Source organism: Olea europaea, unplaced genomic scaffold, assembly GCF_002742605.1.
Source record: "Olea europaea var. sylvestris unplaced genomic scaffold, O_europaea_v1 scaffold707, whole genome shotgun sequence".
Classification (NCBI taxonomy): Eukaryota; Viridiplantae; Streptophyta; class Magnoliopsida; order Lamiales; family Oleaceae; genus Olea; species Olea europaea.
This window is the reverse complement of record NW_019265467.1, coordinates 1-18,053: the sequence shown is the minus strand read 5'-3', so window position 1 is coordinate 18,053 and position 18,053 is coordinate 1. Positions and strand designations below refer to the sequence as shown.

The 18,053-nt window shown below is 40.1% G+C and overlaps 2 protein-coding genes across 2 annotated transcripts; both read left to right on the top strand.

The window, feature by feature from the left end:
* Nucleotides 1–3,137: 3,137 nt before the first annotated feature.
* On the top strand, nucleotides 3,138–4,166 carry LOC111390701. Its single transcript, XM_023015780.1, has 2 exons — nucleotides 3,138–3,285; nucleotides 3,577–4,166. Exons 1-2 carry the CDS (start codon nucleotides 3,138–3,140, stop codon nucleotides 4,164–4,166), a joined length of 738 nt encoding a protein of 245 aa, XP_022871548.1.
* Nucleotides 4,167–10,543: 6,377 nt separating this feature from the next.
* On the top strand, nucleotides 10,544–13,143 carry LOC111390699. Its single transcript, XM_023015779.1, has 5 exons — nucleotides 10,544–10,676; nucleotides 11,043–11,791; nucleotides 11,870–12,009; nucleotides 12,166–12,297; nucleotides 12,414–13,143. The coding sequence occupies exons 1-5, from the start codon at nucleotides 10,544–10,546 to the stop codon at nucleotides 13,141–13,143; spliced, it is 1,884 nt and encodes a 627-aa protein (XP_022871547.1).
* The last annotated feature ends 4,910 nt before the right edge of the window (nucleotides 13,144–18,053 follow it).

Below are 18,053 nucleotides of genomic sequence, written 5' to 3'. Positions count from 1 at the left end.
TCCAGCGCAGGGAGCGATCGCAACCGCGGAGGGACCGGGCCAGCGATTGTGGGGTCCGCGGAGCCGGCGGCGATCGAAAGCGAGGGGCCAGCGGGGAGCACTCGGAGGGGCGGGATAGGGAAAAAAATTGCTTCAGCGGGGGGGGGGGCAAAAAAAAAAAAAGATTAATTTGATAAGATGTGTATAATGATAGAATTTGTTTGTTGTCTAATTCAATCTAACATACTCAATAAACTGAATTTTATCCACCATGGTGTCCTTGTTGACACATTTTGGCTAGCGTATTATATAATTTGACATCAATTTGTACCGATCATTTAAATACTATGATGAGTGTTAAATACGATGAGTCGAACTGCTTGCTTGCCTCATGAGTTGGCTCACACATGAGCCTACTAGTTTGTAATCCAACTCATACGAGGTGATGGTCAACTCTCATCAAGAAATTCATTGCTCGTTTCGTTTGTGAACTGATGAGCGATTCGTTTCGCTTAACATCCTTAATTACGACAGCTTAGCCCGTGTTTGACAACCATTATTTTAACTTTTTTTTTTCCCAACTTTTGCTATTCCTGCACTCCTTCCCATAATCCGAGAAGACTTGCATCTCTCCCAATTCGATGTCAGAAAATCTGTTGTAGCATCCTTCGTCGGGTCCATCTTCTCTCGACTTGTAATGGGGCCTGTATGTTTTAGGGGCGGGTTGTCGGGCTTGCCGCTGGTTGGGCTAATGTTGGGCCTGGATTCACTTAACTTGTTATGCCATTAATGTATTCTTTCTTCATTGGTATGGCAGATTTCTAATTTTAGGTCGAGGGATTGGAGGTGGGGTTGGGGGTGACGGAGAAGAAAGATAATTTTTTCATTTTAATGTAATTTTTTTATTTAGTTTTTTAATTATTTTATGCGAAAAATATTAATTACAATTTTGCCAAAATAATATTGAGTAAAATGTGGTCAAAATTATTATTTTTGGATCAATTAACGACAAATTGGATGGAAACCGTCCATTGGGGCCTCACTGTTATGATTTGAAAAGTTTGGGTGACGACTGCAATAATTGAAAGGTTAGAGGAAAGTCTGTGACCGTTCAAAAGGTTTGGGGTCTCAAATGCAATTACCCCTTAAATTAAACCTGGGCTCCATTTAGGCGACACATGGCATATTTACAATTAATTTTCTTCCCTAATTAATTATTAACACTGCGTCAAAGTTACATCCAACTGTCTCCACTAATGGAACAGTTATATTCTTATAACGTAGAGAGGAAGTTTGGCTCAAGTTTACAATTTTACTTTTAAGTAAATTTAGTAAGAAAATTAAGTTTTAAAGAAATAATTTTTTAAATATTAGTTAATTACTTATTTTGATAATAGGTTACTTTTAAAAAGTAAATTTTTAATTGTAAACAGTTTATTTAAATATATTGTACTTAACAATAACATAAAAATAAAAATGAAGACACGAGAGATTACAAGTCGAGGGGGGAAAAGTTAGAATTAAATTAAATGGGGTAAAGAATAAAATTCGTCTCTAAGCCAGTTAAATAATTATACATCACTACTAAGTTAAAAATATTACCAAATTAAGGCATAAAAGGCAGCTTTACAAATTACAATAATAAAAATGCAAAATCAGCTCTCTTTTCAAAAAAAAAAAAAAAAAAAAAAAACAAAATTAGTTTTGAGTCTTTTTTTTTTTTTAAAAAAAAGTTTTTTTTTAATTTTTAAAAAAAAAGAAAAAAAATCCTTTTTTTAAAAAAAAAAAAAAAAAAAAAAAAATCAGATTAGATTCAGGTCTATTTTTTTTTTTAAAAATCAGATTTTTAGTAGATTTTAATAAAAGTAGTAAAATGTGAAATTGAAAATTTGATAAAAATTATGAGTCTCATTGAATATGTGATTGAAAATAAATTTTAAAAAATATGGACCAACATAAGAGTTGAATATGATAGTCAATAGTCGGCAGGCAGAACACTTCAAATATTTATTTTTCTTTTCAATTTGGTATAATTTTGTAAAAATATACCAAATATATCGTAAATTTCATCCAAGTTGTAACAAACTAAATTATTGCTTAGAAATTTCGCAAACCAAAATATCAACTAGTTTAGAACGCATAACATCAATATTTTTCATTTTTTAAAATTTCTTAACAAAAACGAAAAAGTTGATGAAATAGTCAATTAGTGGTCAATATTCCGCACAGAAACGCGTTGGAAGAACGTGTATCTTCAGAAAGAAGTCTCTGGAAATATCCAATAAACTTTGTATGATCACATTGATGACAACATCACAAGTTGAAAAGGCTAATTCCGCAAAACACACCGCTTTGTTTGCGTTCCATTTTTTAAACTTATTTTTCGTTAGACTCATTTACGATTATTATATATTTTATGGGATTACAATTTTTATCAACTTTTCAATCATATATTTCATTAATATTCATCAAAATCTATTAAAAATATGATTTTTAACTAAATCAAAGAAGGGCTAAACAAAAAAGAGTTACAATCTTATTAATAATATTATCTAGTTGGTATCGCTTACCAAAAATGATGAAGCAATTCATTGTGTGTTTACGGATTAATGTTACACAAGATCATACATTATATTTTCGAGTTATATAGACTTTGTACGTCTCTACTGAAACATGCTATTATAATATAAATAGGGCGAGCTATATGTATAAATTCCATGAGTAGCGATTGGACCGAACCTTCCTAGTGCATCTAACAAGAATCGAACCTACGAATTTTTTCTGTTGGGCACTAGCTCAAGAGTTGGTGGATAATTGATACCAATAGGGTCATCATCTTTATTATACTGTTTAGTCGTGTCCAATGCCATCTAGTTGTTATCTTGTAATGTAAAACTTGTACCAGAAGTCTCTTGTTTGTGTAAAAGTCTAACAGTTTTCTTCATTTCCTTTCTCCCCAAGAATCCTCAAAATTCTCGTTCCTTTTTTGTAATTACTTAAAATCCCTATTTCTTATCCCATTTCTCCCAGACTTCCGCTTCCTCATACCGATTTCTCCAGAATTTTTTTCCTCCTATAAAATTAGGGTTTTTGGTAGCTTTTGCAGGTGCCTTCTTTTTTATTTTTATTTTTTTGTTGAATTTGTTCAGACAAATTAAATGGATTTACCTCTGGGATTCAGATTCCATCCAACAGATGAAGAAATCATAATTCATTATCTCGTGAAGAAAGTTTTGGACAGAAGTTTCAGTGCAAGAGCCATAGAAGAAGCTGATCTAAATAAGTGTGAACCGTGGGATTTAGCTGGTAATCTCTCTATATATATATATATATGTGTGTGTGTGTGTGTGTGTGTGTGTGTGTGTTCAATTATAAATAATAATTGAACATAACGTGACGAAGCATGCTCGTTTAAAAAGTTTAAGCTTTCATACAAGATGGTTCAAAAATTTATTCTTCCCATCGTAATTTCTTGCTTAAATTATTTTCTTTTATGTTTCCTTGTTTGAATAAATAATTCGAGTATTCAATTAATCCCATGGAATGCCGATTGCCAGGAGGAATGGGTTGTTTGTAGAATTTTTCACAAGAACACAGGAGTTCTCAGCAGAAGTAATCCAGGTGCAGAACTACCAAGAACGGACTCTTTCAAGGAACAATATTTCTTGGATAGCCCTAAACTGCCACCATTGATGGATGTTTCTTGTGGACCTAGTTCAAGCTTTACAACTGAAGAAGAAAGCAAAGTCATCAAAGAAAATTCTTTCTCAGCACTTCCAGAGCCAGATCCCAATTCTTATAATCAAATTAGTATTATTCCTAATTCAACTTTTCCATGTCAAGCATCATTAGATCTTCCTTTCCCGTACCAAGACAGGATCAGTTCAATGATGAAGGCTTGGACAACCTTTCCCTTAAGAGAATTTGATCAAACTGGTTTAAGAATTGTAGCGCAAAATCAAGTACTGGATCCTGGAAGAACTGCTTACAAGATGGAACAATTCTCTACGACAAATTCTATGGTTAGTGTTTCCCAAGACACGACCCGACTTGGCATGGAAATGGGCAATGAGATGACTACTGTGGCTTCGAAGGGTGAAACTGAAAGAGAGAAGCCATTGGATGACTTTGAGGGCATTCCTTTCAGTCCCAGTATTCCAAATTTGGATTACTCGTGGATTTACTGAGAGACGAAAATCTGCTGCCTGATTCTTTAATTAATCAACTGAGGATCCTATTCTCCCCCATTCATTGTATGCTGGATTGATTCGCACTAGGCAGGAACAATGAAGAAAACAGAGTTGAAATCTTGCGTGTGTTCTATACATTTTTGTCTCGTAATAGATATACCAAATATGCATTAAGCAAAGGGTTTGTAGTATTTCAATTTTAAAGAGACGTTAGACAATTTATGCTTTCGGGAACATTCTTATATACATTCTCGCTCATGGATACTTGGAAATCTCATGTTTGCTGCTAACATTGTGGCTCGTTAGATCTTAATTTTTTAAAGGTCACAGGGATATCTGGTCATTATTCAATTTCTTTTTCTTTTATAAGTGCTTTTTTGGTTTGGCTAAAAGGACACTTTCCAACATTTTTAAAGTGAATATTATCTGTTTCCACTATTTTCCTTAGTACAAAATTACATTCCACTCACATTGCATCTATTGAATTTGAATTACAGAAAAATTACGAGTATGAAGAAGGATACAGCAGAAAAAAATCGTAATCTTGAGGCTCACCAGATCAAGAATATGATATTGCAGAAACTTATAACTAAATATATGCTTGTTAATTCCCAACCTTTTCCTTGTTAATGATGATCGTTCATAAATGCTTCTTGTCGTCGTCTCTATTCTTTTCGAAGAAATTAAGGAGAGGATCCAAGATCCGCAACATGGCTTTTTCTTGGTAAATGTAATGACATTTTTGTGTTGAAAACAGGCACTATAAGTGGCATACACATTTTTCAAATAGTGGAGTTCACAGGTGCAGCGTCTGTGGTATGGTCTTCTCTCTTTCTCCCTGTACTGATTCAGTACTGATATGCTTCCATTAATTATCTCCACTGCATTCATCTACGCTTCTCTCTCTATATGTATCTGTGTGTGTGTGAAAATTAGGCTCGAAAGTTATGCTTTAATCATATGAGATATTTAAGGGGAAGGAAGAATCCATTCCATGCAGGAGACAAAATATTAGCCCAGTCAAGAAAGTTGATTGAACCCTGAAGTCATGGTTAATGAAGAATTTAACTAGGTGGTTTGACCTGGCTGACTGTAATTTTCAGTTTTCTGTTAAGCTCGCTAAGTCTATTCAAGGATACTTTTTTTTTTATTATTATTATTTTGTCCTTCTCTTTGTCTGATTTTGGCCATTGCATGAGAACAAATCTATGGTAAATTCTCACGGTTGAGGTAGATGACTATTTGCTTGAAATAAATAACATTCCCCATTAAAATCGAAACAATCAACTCTTTTACATTTCATTGTTCAATTCTATTCACTATTGCATACTACCGATGCTATTATGGGCTATAGCACTCTCGTTTACAATTCCGAACAAGCTACAAGATCCCAGGTTGACCTAGAGTAGCCAAAAAAGGCTTGGGTGAGCCAGCCAACAGCATGGCCTAGTGGTACTCCTTGGCAAGGACATGAACATGTATTATCGTGATCGTCTGACACATTTTGACATTTTAAACATCGTAACTACTATTAGTAGATATTTTTTCAATTTCTTTTAGAAATATCTTATGCAAGTTCCCTTTATAGATCTTTTGTTTGTATACTATTGTAACTTAGGCCCCGTTTGTACACTATTGTAACTTGTACATTTCATTGTTCAATTCTATTCACTATTGCATACTACCGATGCTATTATGGGCTATAGCACTCTCGTTTACAAATCCGAATAGGCTACAAGCCCCCAGGCCAACCCAGAATAGCCAAAAAAGGCTTGGGTGAGCCAGGCGACATCATGGCCTGGTGGAACTCCTAGGCAAAGGCATGAACATGTATTATTGTGATCGTCTGACACATTTTGACATCTTAAACATCGTAGCTACTATTAGTAGATATTTTTTTTCTTATTTTAGTAGGGCTATACAACTCAGTAGAAGACATTTGTCACCTTAAGATAAATCAGAGTTTGGACCAATTACGATCAAGATTCAAGAAAGGTCAAAATTGATAATTGGTGATTAATCTAATGCATCATCAAATCAAGACAATCGATAAAGAGAGGAAGTGTGGATTTTCCCCCTTCTCAACCATCATAATCAATATATGACCACACCCGATCATGAACAATTAATTGAAAGATCATACTCTAGGGCCTAGAACCAAGTTGTTCTGTCTAGTTTCTATTACAAACTAAATTCCTTAATCCAAACTAGCGAGACATTAGAATCGAGCTCCACCAATGGGGATCTTTATTTGTTGATATAATCATATTTTGTTAAGGAAAATAAAAGGTCCGCCTTGTACTTTGTGTCTCTAGTGTTATAATTTTGAACAAAATCTAGATACTATTTGTTGACATCCGAACTCCGATCTAGTATAACTAACCGTTAAACGTAAGTTTGGCCAACACCCTCAGGTCGGAGTTATCCGTCGTTATCTTAGGAAAACATTATGATTACCCCTTGTCACATCACCCTATCAATTAGATACACTTGCCACAGGTGACGTCATCGCCGCCTGGAACAACCAATCCCAAGTCCTCGAACTCCAGCCCCTTACATGTCATCATTACTTGGGTAATACATTAACACATGACCACCGGCTTCATCGACCAATCGTAGGAGAATTTGGCGACCCGAGTTCCGAGCTCGGCACTGTTGCTGATGTAATTTCGGTTGAAACTATGTATAAATAATTGAATAGGACCCTTGTAAAAAGAGAGCGAATTCATATAACGACTTATGGCACAATCACATTAAAATGATATCTTTGTGATCTTTTCTAAGCATCAATCGTCTTTTTTCTTAAAATTGGTTCAAAATTATCCTTGCTAATTTTGACATCAACAGTTTGGCGCTAGCAAGAGGGCCCCTATTTGTGAAAAATAGTTTCATTTGCTCCATAAAAAATTTCAAGAGCCATGAGTCATAGCTCAAATTCCAAAAATACATCTCACACCCACCCTCATGAAACGAATATACCACTGAGTTCTCCAGAACGGTAGGACCCTCAAATGATCGCAATAAGAGAAGCCCTAGAAAAATTGACAAATGCAGTGGGACGATTGAAAAGGAGCGAAACCCATTCGTCCCTACCAGATATCGAGGTGGAATCCCCTGTAAGGACAAAAGCAAAACGTTCTCCCACCAGGAGAACTCTCCACTTTTCAAGAGGAGAATCATCAATAAGCCAAATCGACGAAGTCAAAAGCAAGGAACTTGAGGCGCGAAGGACTGCAAGTGTGTTTGACAGATTTGGGAACCATCACTCGCTGAATCCTACGCGAGGACAAACTGACCTGAAACGTCCCTTGGAATAAACAGAACCCGAACTATGCGCGCTTAAAAAACGCATCGCCGAACTGGAGGCTAAAAACAAAGGTGGCACTAAAGGTTACCAAACCAAACGACATTCCCCCTTCACTGAGGATGTCCTTATGGAACCACTAACTGAAAAATTGAAAATTCCCCAGATCATCGCATACAAAGGGAATAGTGACCCCCTCAACTACCTTGACAAATACACCTCGTGGATGGAACTACAGGGGGCAAGGGCAATCATGTGCCGGGCATTTTCCTTGACTCTAGGAGACAAAGTCCAAAGATGGTTTAGGAGACTACACGAAAGGTCGGTAAAAGATTGGAATGATCTGGCCACGGCATTCTTGGCCCAGTTTATGGGTTCCAAGGCTAGAACTACACCCAAAGAACGTCTAGTGAGCATCAAGTAGGGAAGAAGTAAATTCCTCAAAAGCTATCTGAGTAGGTTCAACAAGCAATCCATGGAAGTGGAAAAAATATCAGACGATGCGGCACTCTTGGCCGTATTAACAGGACTAAGACCCAAAACGAGATTCTGGTGGTCAATACACGAGAACGGTCCAAGGACTTATCACAAGTTCCTAAATCGAGCTGAGAAATACATAAGCGCTGAAGAAGTAACCTCTGACCAAGAGGAAGCAAGACGAGAAATTGACCTCAGTGATGTGGTGAAAGAAAAAAACCAAGCCGCAGTCCTCAACCAGAAAGAAAGAAGGACAGGAGAGAAAGAGAATGTCCCAGGGCTCAGCCATACAAGTTCCGGGAGTACCACCCACTCAAAACCTCCTTGGAAGAGGTATTCACGCAAACCAATACAAAAGAAGCATTTCGCAGACCTATAATCCTAAAGGACGGACATGCCGGACAACGCCAGGGACGATATTGCCGATACCACAGGACGATGGGCCACGACACTGATAACTACCAAGATTTAAAAAAGGAAGTTGAATCCTTAATTCGAAGAGGTCGGTTACAAGAGTTTGTTGCCAAACCAAAAGAAGCAGATCGACCTACGATGTAACAGCCACTGCTATAAGGGGCCCCACACGAGCCCAGCAGGCAATCCCTAACCGTAACCCACTTTCACATGTCGAAATCAAAATGATGATGGGCAGAAATTAGTATATCGAAGGATCCAGAAGGGCCAGGCGAAGGCAAGCCCGAAGTGCAAAAACCGTGCCGAACTACTGGAATCAAACCCCTAAGATCGGCATAGACCCTGAATCGTTCTGGTTCACGGAAGAAGATTCTGAAGGAATCCTTTAAGACCAGAGTGACGCCCTGATAGTCACAATGACGGTTGTCGGAGTAAAAGTCCACCGCACTCTAGTGGACAATGGAAGTTCGGTCAACATACTGTACCCACGAACCTTGAGGCAGTTGAAAATATCGGTCCGCTACCTCCAACCATATCCAAGGAAGCTATAGGGATTTTCTAGGAATCCTATCGAAGCCCTAGGTCAGATCGTCCTTATTGTGCAGCTAGGCGAAGCTTCTCGTCAAAGAAGAATACTAGCGGATTTTGTGGTGGTCGATTTACCGTCCAATTACAATGCAATATTGGGACGGCCCATTTTGCACGAACTAAAGGCTGCCACGTCAATTTATCATTATTGCGTAAAATTTCCCACCCGTTTCGGGACTGAAATTATCCAAGGAGATCAAGTCATCGCAAGGGCCTGCAACGTCGACCTGCCAAGGCCACAAGTTAACATGCTAACAAATAGGACGAACACACAAGTTGAGGAAGCCAGACCAAAGAGACCAATCGTTACAGATCTCTCAGAGATCGGTATAACGGAAAAGAATCTCAAAAAAGCCACAGATGAACAATTATCCTTTGACGAGAAGGAAGGAGATCCACATCCTTACCACGGAGTTATGGTAATCTCGTTGCCTGTGACTGGGATAACTATCCCCAAAGTTTTGGTAGATACAGGAAGCTCTCTGAACATCCTATTTAGCCACACCCTTAAATGGATGGGTATCCCTGCTAACTTTCTTCGACCCTACCCAAATATGGTCCTAGGATTAAGCGGAGCCTTGACTTCTGCCAAAGGCTCAATCAAACTCAAAATTGAGTTTAGATCAGCACCTCGATAGTTGAAGACAAACTCCGAGTTCGTAGTGTTCGACACCCCCTCCCCTTATGATGCTGTGATGGGACAGCTCCTACTCTTCAGCCTGAGAGCAGTAGTTTCCCTATATCACTATTCTATCAAGTTTCCCACACCCCATGGTGTGGGGAAAGTCAAAGGAAATAGAGAGATTGTGAAAGATGTCAATGGAAAACCTGTGCCAGCCATCAACGCAACTCCACGAGAGTACATATGGCAAACATAAGGGAATTTGAACTCATTCCCTTAGACCCACGGACAAGGATTGAAGGCAAAGAACCCGTTGAGGAACTAGAAAGAGTTCGAGTCTGTGCCAAGGACCAAACAAAGGAGCTCAAAGTCGGGTGCGAATTGCAGCCCTCCACCCAAAGCAAGATTGTGGCTTTCCTTAAAGAGAACCTCGATGTCTTCGCCTGGGATCACAGTGGCATGAGAGGAATAGATTCTAATATTGCATGCCACAAATTACAAGTGGATCCTTCAGTTCGGCCAAAGCAGCAAAAACGACGACCTCTAAACCCTGAAAGATATGAAGTACTCAACAAAGAGGTGCAAAAGCTGTTGAACAACGGTTTCCTCCGTGAAGCCAAATACCCGAAGTGGGTCGCGAATCTGGTCCTTGTGAAAAAGCACAACAGAGATTGGAGGGTATGCATAGATTTCACTGATCTCAACAAAGCATGCCCCACAGACAGCTTTCCATTGCCAAGAATAGATCAAATGGTGGACGCTACCGCCGAACATGAGCTACTCAGCTTCATGGACGCGTATTTCGGGTACAACCAGATATCGATGTATGGCCTGAATTAGGAACATACCTCGTTTGTAACTGATCGAGGTCTTTACCGCTACAAAGTAATGTCATTCGGTCTCAAAAACGCTGGCGCCACCTACCAATGACTTGTGAATTCCATGTTTTCCTAGTAGATCGGAAAGACAATGGAAGTGTATGTTGACGATATACTGGTCAAAAGCATCAAGGCCAAGGACCACTGTCAACACCTAACCGTAATGTTTGATATATTGAGGAAGTATGGAATGAAGTTGAACCCAGAGGAAATGTGTTTTCGAGGTCAGTTCTGGAAGATTCCTAGGTTACATTTTAAGCAACCGAGGAATCGAGGCAAACCCTGAAAAAATACAAGCTATCATCCAAATGAAGCCTCCAACTAAACCCAGAGAAGTACAAAGTTTAACCAGAAGGGTTGCCGCCTCAGTCAGTTCGTCTCCAAATCTACGGACCACTGCAAACCCTTCTTCGACACGTTACGATGAGGAAAGAAGTTCGAATGGACCAAAGAATGCCAGGATGCCTTTAACGAGCTAAAGAGACAATTAGCCCGACCTCCGGTACTTTCAAAACCTAAGGTAGGTGAGGCCTTAAAGGTATATTTATCTGTTTCAGAGCATGCCGTTAGTGCCGTTCTAACCTGAGAAGAAAATGGCATTCAATATCCAGTTTATTATGTAAGCAAAGCGCTTCACGAAGCCGAGCTCAGATATTCACTTGTAGAAAAACTGGCATTCACCCTGCTGATGGCAGCGCGAAGATTGAGGCCATATTTCTTGGAACACCCCATTGAGGTCCTTACTAACTCTCCATTGAAGCAAACGCTACAAAGGCCCGACACCTCTGGACGGATGGTAAAATGGGCAGTAAAACTCGGACAATTCGACATCAAATACACGCCCCATTCCTCTATAAAGAGCCAGGCACTTGTCGACTTTGTCTCTGAGTTCTGCAACGTCCCAATTGAAGAACAACATAAAGAAACCCCTTGGAAACTTTATGCCGACGGTTCATCCACCGGAGAACGATCTGGAGCCGGCATTGTATTAATCAGCCCTGATCACCGCATATTTTGCGAAGCCTTGCCATTTGACTTCAAAGCCTCAAATAATGAGGCTGAGTACGAAGCTCTCATTGCTGGAGCAAGGATGGCCTTAGGACTAGGGATCTCCAACCTAATCCTACACAACGACTCCCAACTAGTCGTGAATCAGGTCAACGGTGTATATATGGCGAAAGAAGACAGGACGGACAACTACCTACGAGTTGTGAAAAAAGAACTTGAAAGATTCAACACCACCCAAGTCAAACAAATTCCCCGATCTCAGAACAATCACGCCGATGCACTGGCCCGCTTAGCCACTAGTGAGGCAATCGAGGAGTTCGATAGCATCCATGTACGAAGAATATCCCTACCATCCACCTAGCTGGATAAAGTGGTCCTTATGATGATAGACCCCAAACCAACTTGGCAGGACGAGATCACCCCTTACCTGAAAATCGGAAAATATCTCGAAAACTCTGCAGAGGCTAGAAAGCTCCGAACAAGGTCGGCCAGGTACACTCTAATTGATAATGTACTATACAAACGAGGTTATTCCACGCCCTTGTTAAGGTGCTTGAACGAAGAGGAAGCTCAACACGCCCTGCAGGACGTTCACGAAGGAATATGTGGAAACCATTCCGGTGGATTCTCACTAGCTCAGAAGATCATACGACAATGATACTTTTGGCCTACAATAAGACGAGATTCCCTTGAATTTGTCAAAAGATGCGATAAGTGCCAGCGCCTCACCCCCATCATAAATACTCCATCGCGTGAACTGAACCCAGTAACAGCACCTTGGCCCTTTGCAAAATGGGGGGTTGACCTAATTGGACCCATGCCCATTGGAAAGGAGGGGTAAAATTCGCTATCGTCACAGCGGATTATTTCACAAAATGGGCCGAGGCAGAGCCCCTTGCCACCATCACCGAATAGAAAACAACCAACTTTTTGTGGAAATCAGTGATCTGCAGGTTCGGCATACCTCACTCCATTGTTACGGATAATGGAAAACGGTTCGACAATGCACGACTTTCAGATTTTTGCGAAGAGCTCAGCATCAAGAAACATTTCTCATCACCAAACCATCCACAGCCAAACGGCCAAGTCGAAGCCATTAACAAGATTATTAAGCACACATTGAAAGCAAAACTCGATTTGTTTAAAGGAGGATGGGCCGAAGAACTCTCCAGTGTGTTATGGTCTTATCGTACTACTGCAAGGACAAGCACAGAAGAAACCCTGTTCTCACTGACTTTCGGCATAAAGGCCGTGATCCCACTAGAAATCAACATTCCTTCACTGCGCATAACTGATTACGAAGAAGAAAGGAACCCCATAGCTCTTCGCACAAAATTCAACCTAACCGAGGAAAAAATGAACAACGCCGAACTCAAGAATGCTGTTTACAAACAGTGGAACGCCAAGTATTATAACCAAAAAGTGCGAAAAAGAGAATTTGAGGTAGGATCCCTCATCTTACGGAAGGCATTCCTCCCCACAAGAGAGATCGGCAGTGGATGCCTGGGTCCAAATTGGGAAGGTCCTTATCTGATAACAAATGTCCTGCTAAAGGAGGCATATGAATTGGAAGACTTGGGAGGTAGATCCTTACCCATCCTTGGAATGCCGACCACCTTAAGCAGTACTATTAGTGAATGGAAAAAGCCCCCTTGTAATGTCAATCACATCAATAAAAATTGACTTCCTATTTTTGAACATTTTATTCAGCAATCTGTCAGAATCTTATAAAGTCCTGCTCCATACGTAGGCCGATCTAAGGTCGTATGTGCTGCGACATTTAGTGGAAAATTTCGCCTAAGGAATCTCATAAAGCTCTGCTCCATACGCAGGCCGATTTAAGGTCGTATGTACTGCGACACTTAGTGGAAAATTTCTCCTAAGGAATCTCATAAAGCCAAACTCCATAGCAGGCCGATCTAAGGTCGTATGTGCTGCGACACTTAGTGAAAAATTCCTCCTATAGAATCTATAAAGCCTTGCTCTACACGCAGGACGAGCTAAGACCGTACGTGGTACTACACTTAGTAAAAATGCCCAATGTATATGCCTGGTTCGAAAAGCAAGTACTGCACAACTAAGTAAAATTCATTCAAAATAATTCTACATGCTATTGTAAGTTTGTAACACTTTTATATTTTTTGCTAAGTCTGTGAGGAAAAACTGTACTGAACAAGAACAATTATCCATTCCAAACAAAATGTCATAAACAGTCAAAACAAAGTTCAATCGCAAGTCAAAAACAAATTGACAAACTAAAATACCAAAAATCAATGTTTTTAATCCCCCAAGGGTCTTGGGGGGCAGGGGTAGTATCTTCAACATTCTGAGCTACCGGTAATACCCGGACTCCAGCAGACTTCGACAACCTCCGCAACTCCTCCTTCTACTCCTCCAGTGTCTCATCCAGAAAGGCCACATCAAGATCAGGCCTATCCTTCTTGATGTGCCCCACCAACTCCTCTAGGGTTACCACGTAGACATCCTGGGCACGACGTCAAACTCGGAGGACTCCTTCCAACCTCTATCGCTCTGTTAATGTTGGCCTCAGCCTCTTCAACCCTTTTTGTGGCCTGCCTCGCCCTTTCGTTGGCCTCTTATACCTTCTGGATGGCCTCTTTAACTTTTTCGCGCTCCTCTTCTGTCCGAGCTCTGGCCTCTTCCTCCCAGGCCCTCAATGCCTTGATCTCCTCCATCAGTCTCTCCTCGACATCGAGCTTGGAGTTCTGCTCGATCCCCATTTGGTTCAGCTTCTCCTCATACTCCTTCTCTCTCAGAGCGAATTGGGCTTTTTCAGCCTCCATGCTATTGTAAAGATTGAAGGTCTGATCTTTTGCCTCTATGAGTTTGTCCAGCTCGGACTTCACCTGTTTTTCAAAAATAAAAAATCAGGTAAGTCATTAAAACAGTTATAAAATTAATCAAAAATCAAGTAAGAGGTATACCTTATCCACCACCGCCATCATGTATAAAACTGATCGGTGGCCATGGAGCTGAGCAGTGACCAAGGCTCACCAATGGGCATCTCGTTCAGATAGCACTGCTCTCTCTGACCCCAGCTCCGGGTAAATAGATTGGTCGACTCCCTTAAATGTGAAGTGAGTGACGCAGTCATTCCCCTGGAAGGAGAAGGAGCTCAGAGATAATCCAAAAATATTTCTGGTCTGTGTCCCACCAGACTTTCCCAGCTCGGCCTCTGTAAATCTGGGCACTGATCCTGCAAGTTTGCAGAACTGGTCCCGACAGCAGAAGGGGCAGTCGGGGATGGCAACGAAGGGGACAACAGGGTCGGGCTCGACAAAGGCACTGCCTCAGGAATTCTCAGTGATGCCAGGGGGGCAGATCAGTTCCTCTTCAATAGAACGTCCTTCTCCACCTCTTCAGAACAACTCTCCATCTGTTTTGGGACTTCTCTCTTCTTTCCCTTAGTTGCAACTGCCGCCTTAGCTGCTTTGTAGCCCCGCATTTTGTCCTGATGATCTGAGAAAGCAGCGAAATGCTCAAAAATATATATACACATAAAGAAATCACAACCGCGAATGAAGATCAAAATATTACCTGAACTGGATGGAGCCGAACTTGAAGCTCGTACTTGCAGCAATCCGGCTCGGTATAAGTTCAAATCTGAGATTACAAACTTACAGGACCTTTGCTTTTTAGTAATGATCTTATTACCTCAGCTCATCTCTATGTATCTTTGGTTAACGTCTCCTTCTTGTAATCTACACAAAGAAAAAATACCGAGGTCAGTACTTCATCAAACATACGCCTTGCTAAAGGACTAAAACTCAAAAAGACACTTACATAACGAATGATAGAGCCTGGGAACCACGTCCTCCCTATTCACCTCGGCAGAATGAAACTACCACTCCCCTGATATATAAAACCATTCCTCCTTCCATTTCTTAATTAAGGAAGGGATGTCTAACACCAGAGAACCTCCCGTTCTAGGCCTAACGCTTGTGTACCACCAGTCCGAGTTCTTCTCATCCTCCTTAAAAGTAAACAGAGAATCGAACTGCTGGACACTTAGCTCGGGATTCCCCATTTGGTTCCACAGAATGATGGTGGCTATTAAGGTTCGCCACCCATTAGGGCATAACTGCGTAGGAGCTATGCCCCAAGAAGAAAGGAATTTATGAATCACCCTAGGAAAAGGAAGCCTAAGGCCAACCTGAAGGATAGCTGAGTTCAGAGCAACACATCCCTCAGGAGGAGTGTCAACTTGATCAGATGACTCTGGTATTATCGTAACTACCGAACTAGGAATGGCGTATTTAGCTCGCTAGCTGGCTAACGCATCCCCTGTCACGACCGACCTATAAGAACTCAGCCCCACTTCCCAGAATTACTCTCCTAAACATCCTTACTGGATCTACCTGCTCCCTTGGAACCCTCACGTCCTAAGTCCATCACAGGACGCCCTAAGTCAGTCAGGTTAATTATGGAAATAGGAATGGGGGTAAAAATTTCCCTACAACTAGAAGACGAACTCGTCGAGAAGGAGACTGACTCTTCCTGCTGGTTGCCCTAGGAATGAACTCTAGACTCGTCCGCACTCATGTATAAACTAGGAAAAGAAGTTCAAATTGAAAGGAGGCAGCAGATAAGAACAGAAGGATACCTGAGAGACGAACTGGGAAAATGACCTCACTCGAATACGGGAATACGAACTTAGGAAATCGCCCAAATATTTGATAAAGTAAAACCAGCGAAATATGAAGAGAAATGATTGACCAAAACGGATTTAAAGAAAGGGAAGATGAGAGGGACGATCTGAGCCGTTCATCCAGAAATAGAGGGAGAATATCAAAGGTCTAACAGTCTGGGAGGCAAAACGATGCAGTTTTGGCTAAGCTTGCTGAAGAAGATACTTATAAATGACGTACAGCTCATCCACCTCAAAAGATAACACAGCAATAAATGTATTTCTTGGAGAAAGCATCACTGAGGTCAGCCCCCCTACGGTAGAGCTGACCTGGGGGGTAATTATTGACATCCGAACTCCGATCTAGTATAAACAGCTCGCTATCCCCACCATAATTAAATGTAAGTTCGGCCAACACCCCCAGGTCGGAGTTACTTGCCTTTATCTTAGAAAAATATCATGATTATCCCTTATCACATCACCCTATCAATCAGATACACTTGCCACAGGTGACGTCATCACTGTCCAGAACAACCAATCCCAAGTCCTCGAACTCTAGCTCCTTACAGGTCATCATTACCTGGGTAATACATTGACACATGACCACCGGCTTCATCGACCAATCGCAGGAGAATTTGGCGACCCGAGTTCCGTGCTCGGCACTGTTGCTGATTTGATTAATTTGATGTAATTTCGGCTGAAACTATGTATAAATAGTTGAATTGGACCCTTGTAAAAAGAGAGCGACTTCATATAACGACTTATGACACAATCACACTAAAATGACATCTTTGTGATCTTTTCTAAGTATCAATCGCCTTTTTTTTTTTTTTTTAAGTTGGTTCAAAATTATCCTTGCTAATTTTGACATCAACACTATTAAAAGACTTAATTGGCCTAACATATGATCTATCTACTTATAATTTTAAAACATGGAAAAGTTAATTTCAATTTGCAATAACAAATTCTTGATTTTTTTTTACACGAAGAAGAAAAATGTTCTTCTTAATCTATCAGTTCCAATATTTTTCTCCCATATTTATCTAATTTTTATTCTCTATATTTCATGCTTTTTCTCAACTTTTGCTATTCCTCCACTCCTTCCCATAATCCGAGAAGACTTGCATCTCTCCCAATTCAATGTCAAAAAATCTATCGTGGCATCCTTCGTCGGGTCCATCTTCTCTCGACTCATAATGGGGCCTGTATGTTTTCGGGGCGGGTTGTCGGGCTTGCTGCTGGTTGGTCTAATGTTGTGTCTGGATTCACTTAAGTTGTTATGCCATTAGTGTATTCTTTCTTCACTGGTATGGCAGATTTCTAATTTTAGGTCGAGGGATTGGAGGTGGGGTTGGGGGTGAGGAAGGAGAAAGATAGTTTTTTTCATTTTTATGTTATTTTTTATTTAATTTTTTAATTATTTTATGAGAAAAATATTAATTACAATTTTGCCATAATAATATTGAGTAAAATGTGGTCAAAATTATTGTTTTTGGATCAATTAACGACAAGGGCCTCGCTGTTATGATTTGAAAAGCTTGGGTGACAACTGCAATAATTGAAAGGTTAGAGGAAAGTCTGTGACTGTTCAAAAGGTTGAGGGTCTCAACTGCAATTACCCCTTAAATTAAACCTGGGATCCATTTACGCGACAGATGGCATATTTACAATTAATTTTCTTCCCTAATTAATTATTAACACTGCGTCTAAGTTACACCCAACTGTCTCCACTAATGGAACAGTTATAACGTAAAGAGGAAGTTTGGCTTAAGTTTACAAATTTTACTATGGGGGTGTTTCAAACTCATTTTCATATAAAAATACATTTTAGAATAATAAAATGATGGAAAATGTGTGGTTGAAAAATTAAGTTTTAAATAAATAATTTTTTAAATATTAGTTAATTACTTATTTTGATAATAGGTTACTTTTAAAAAGTAAATTT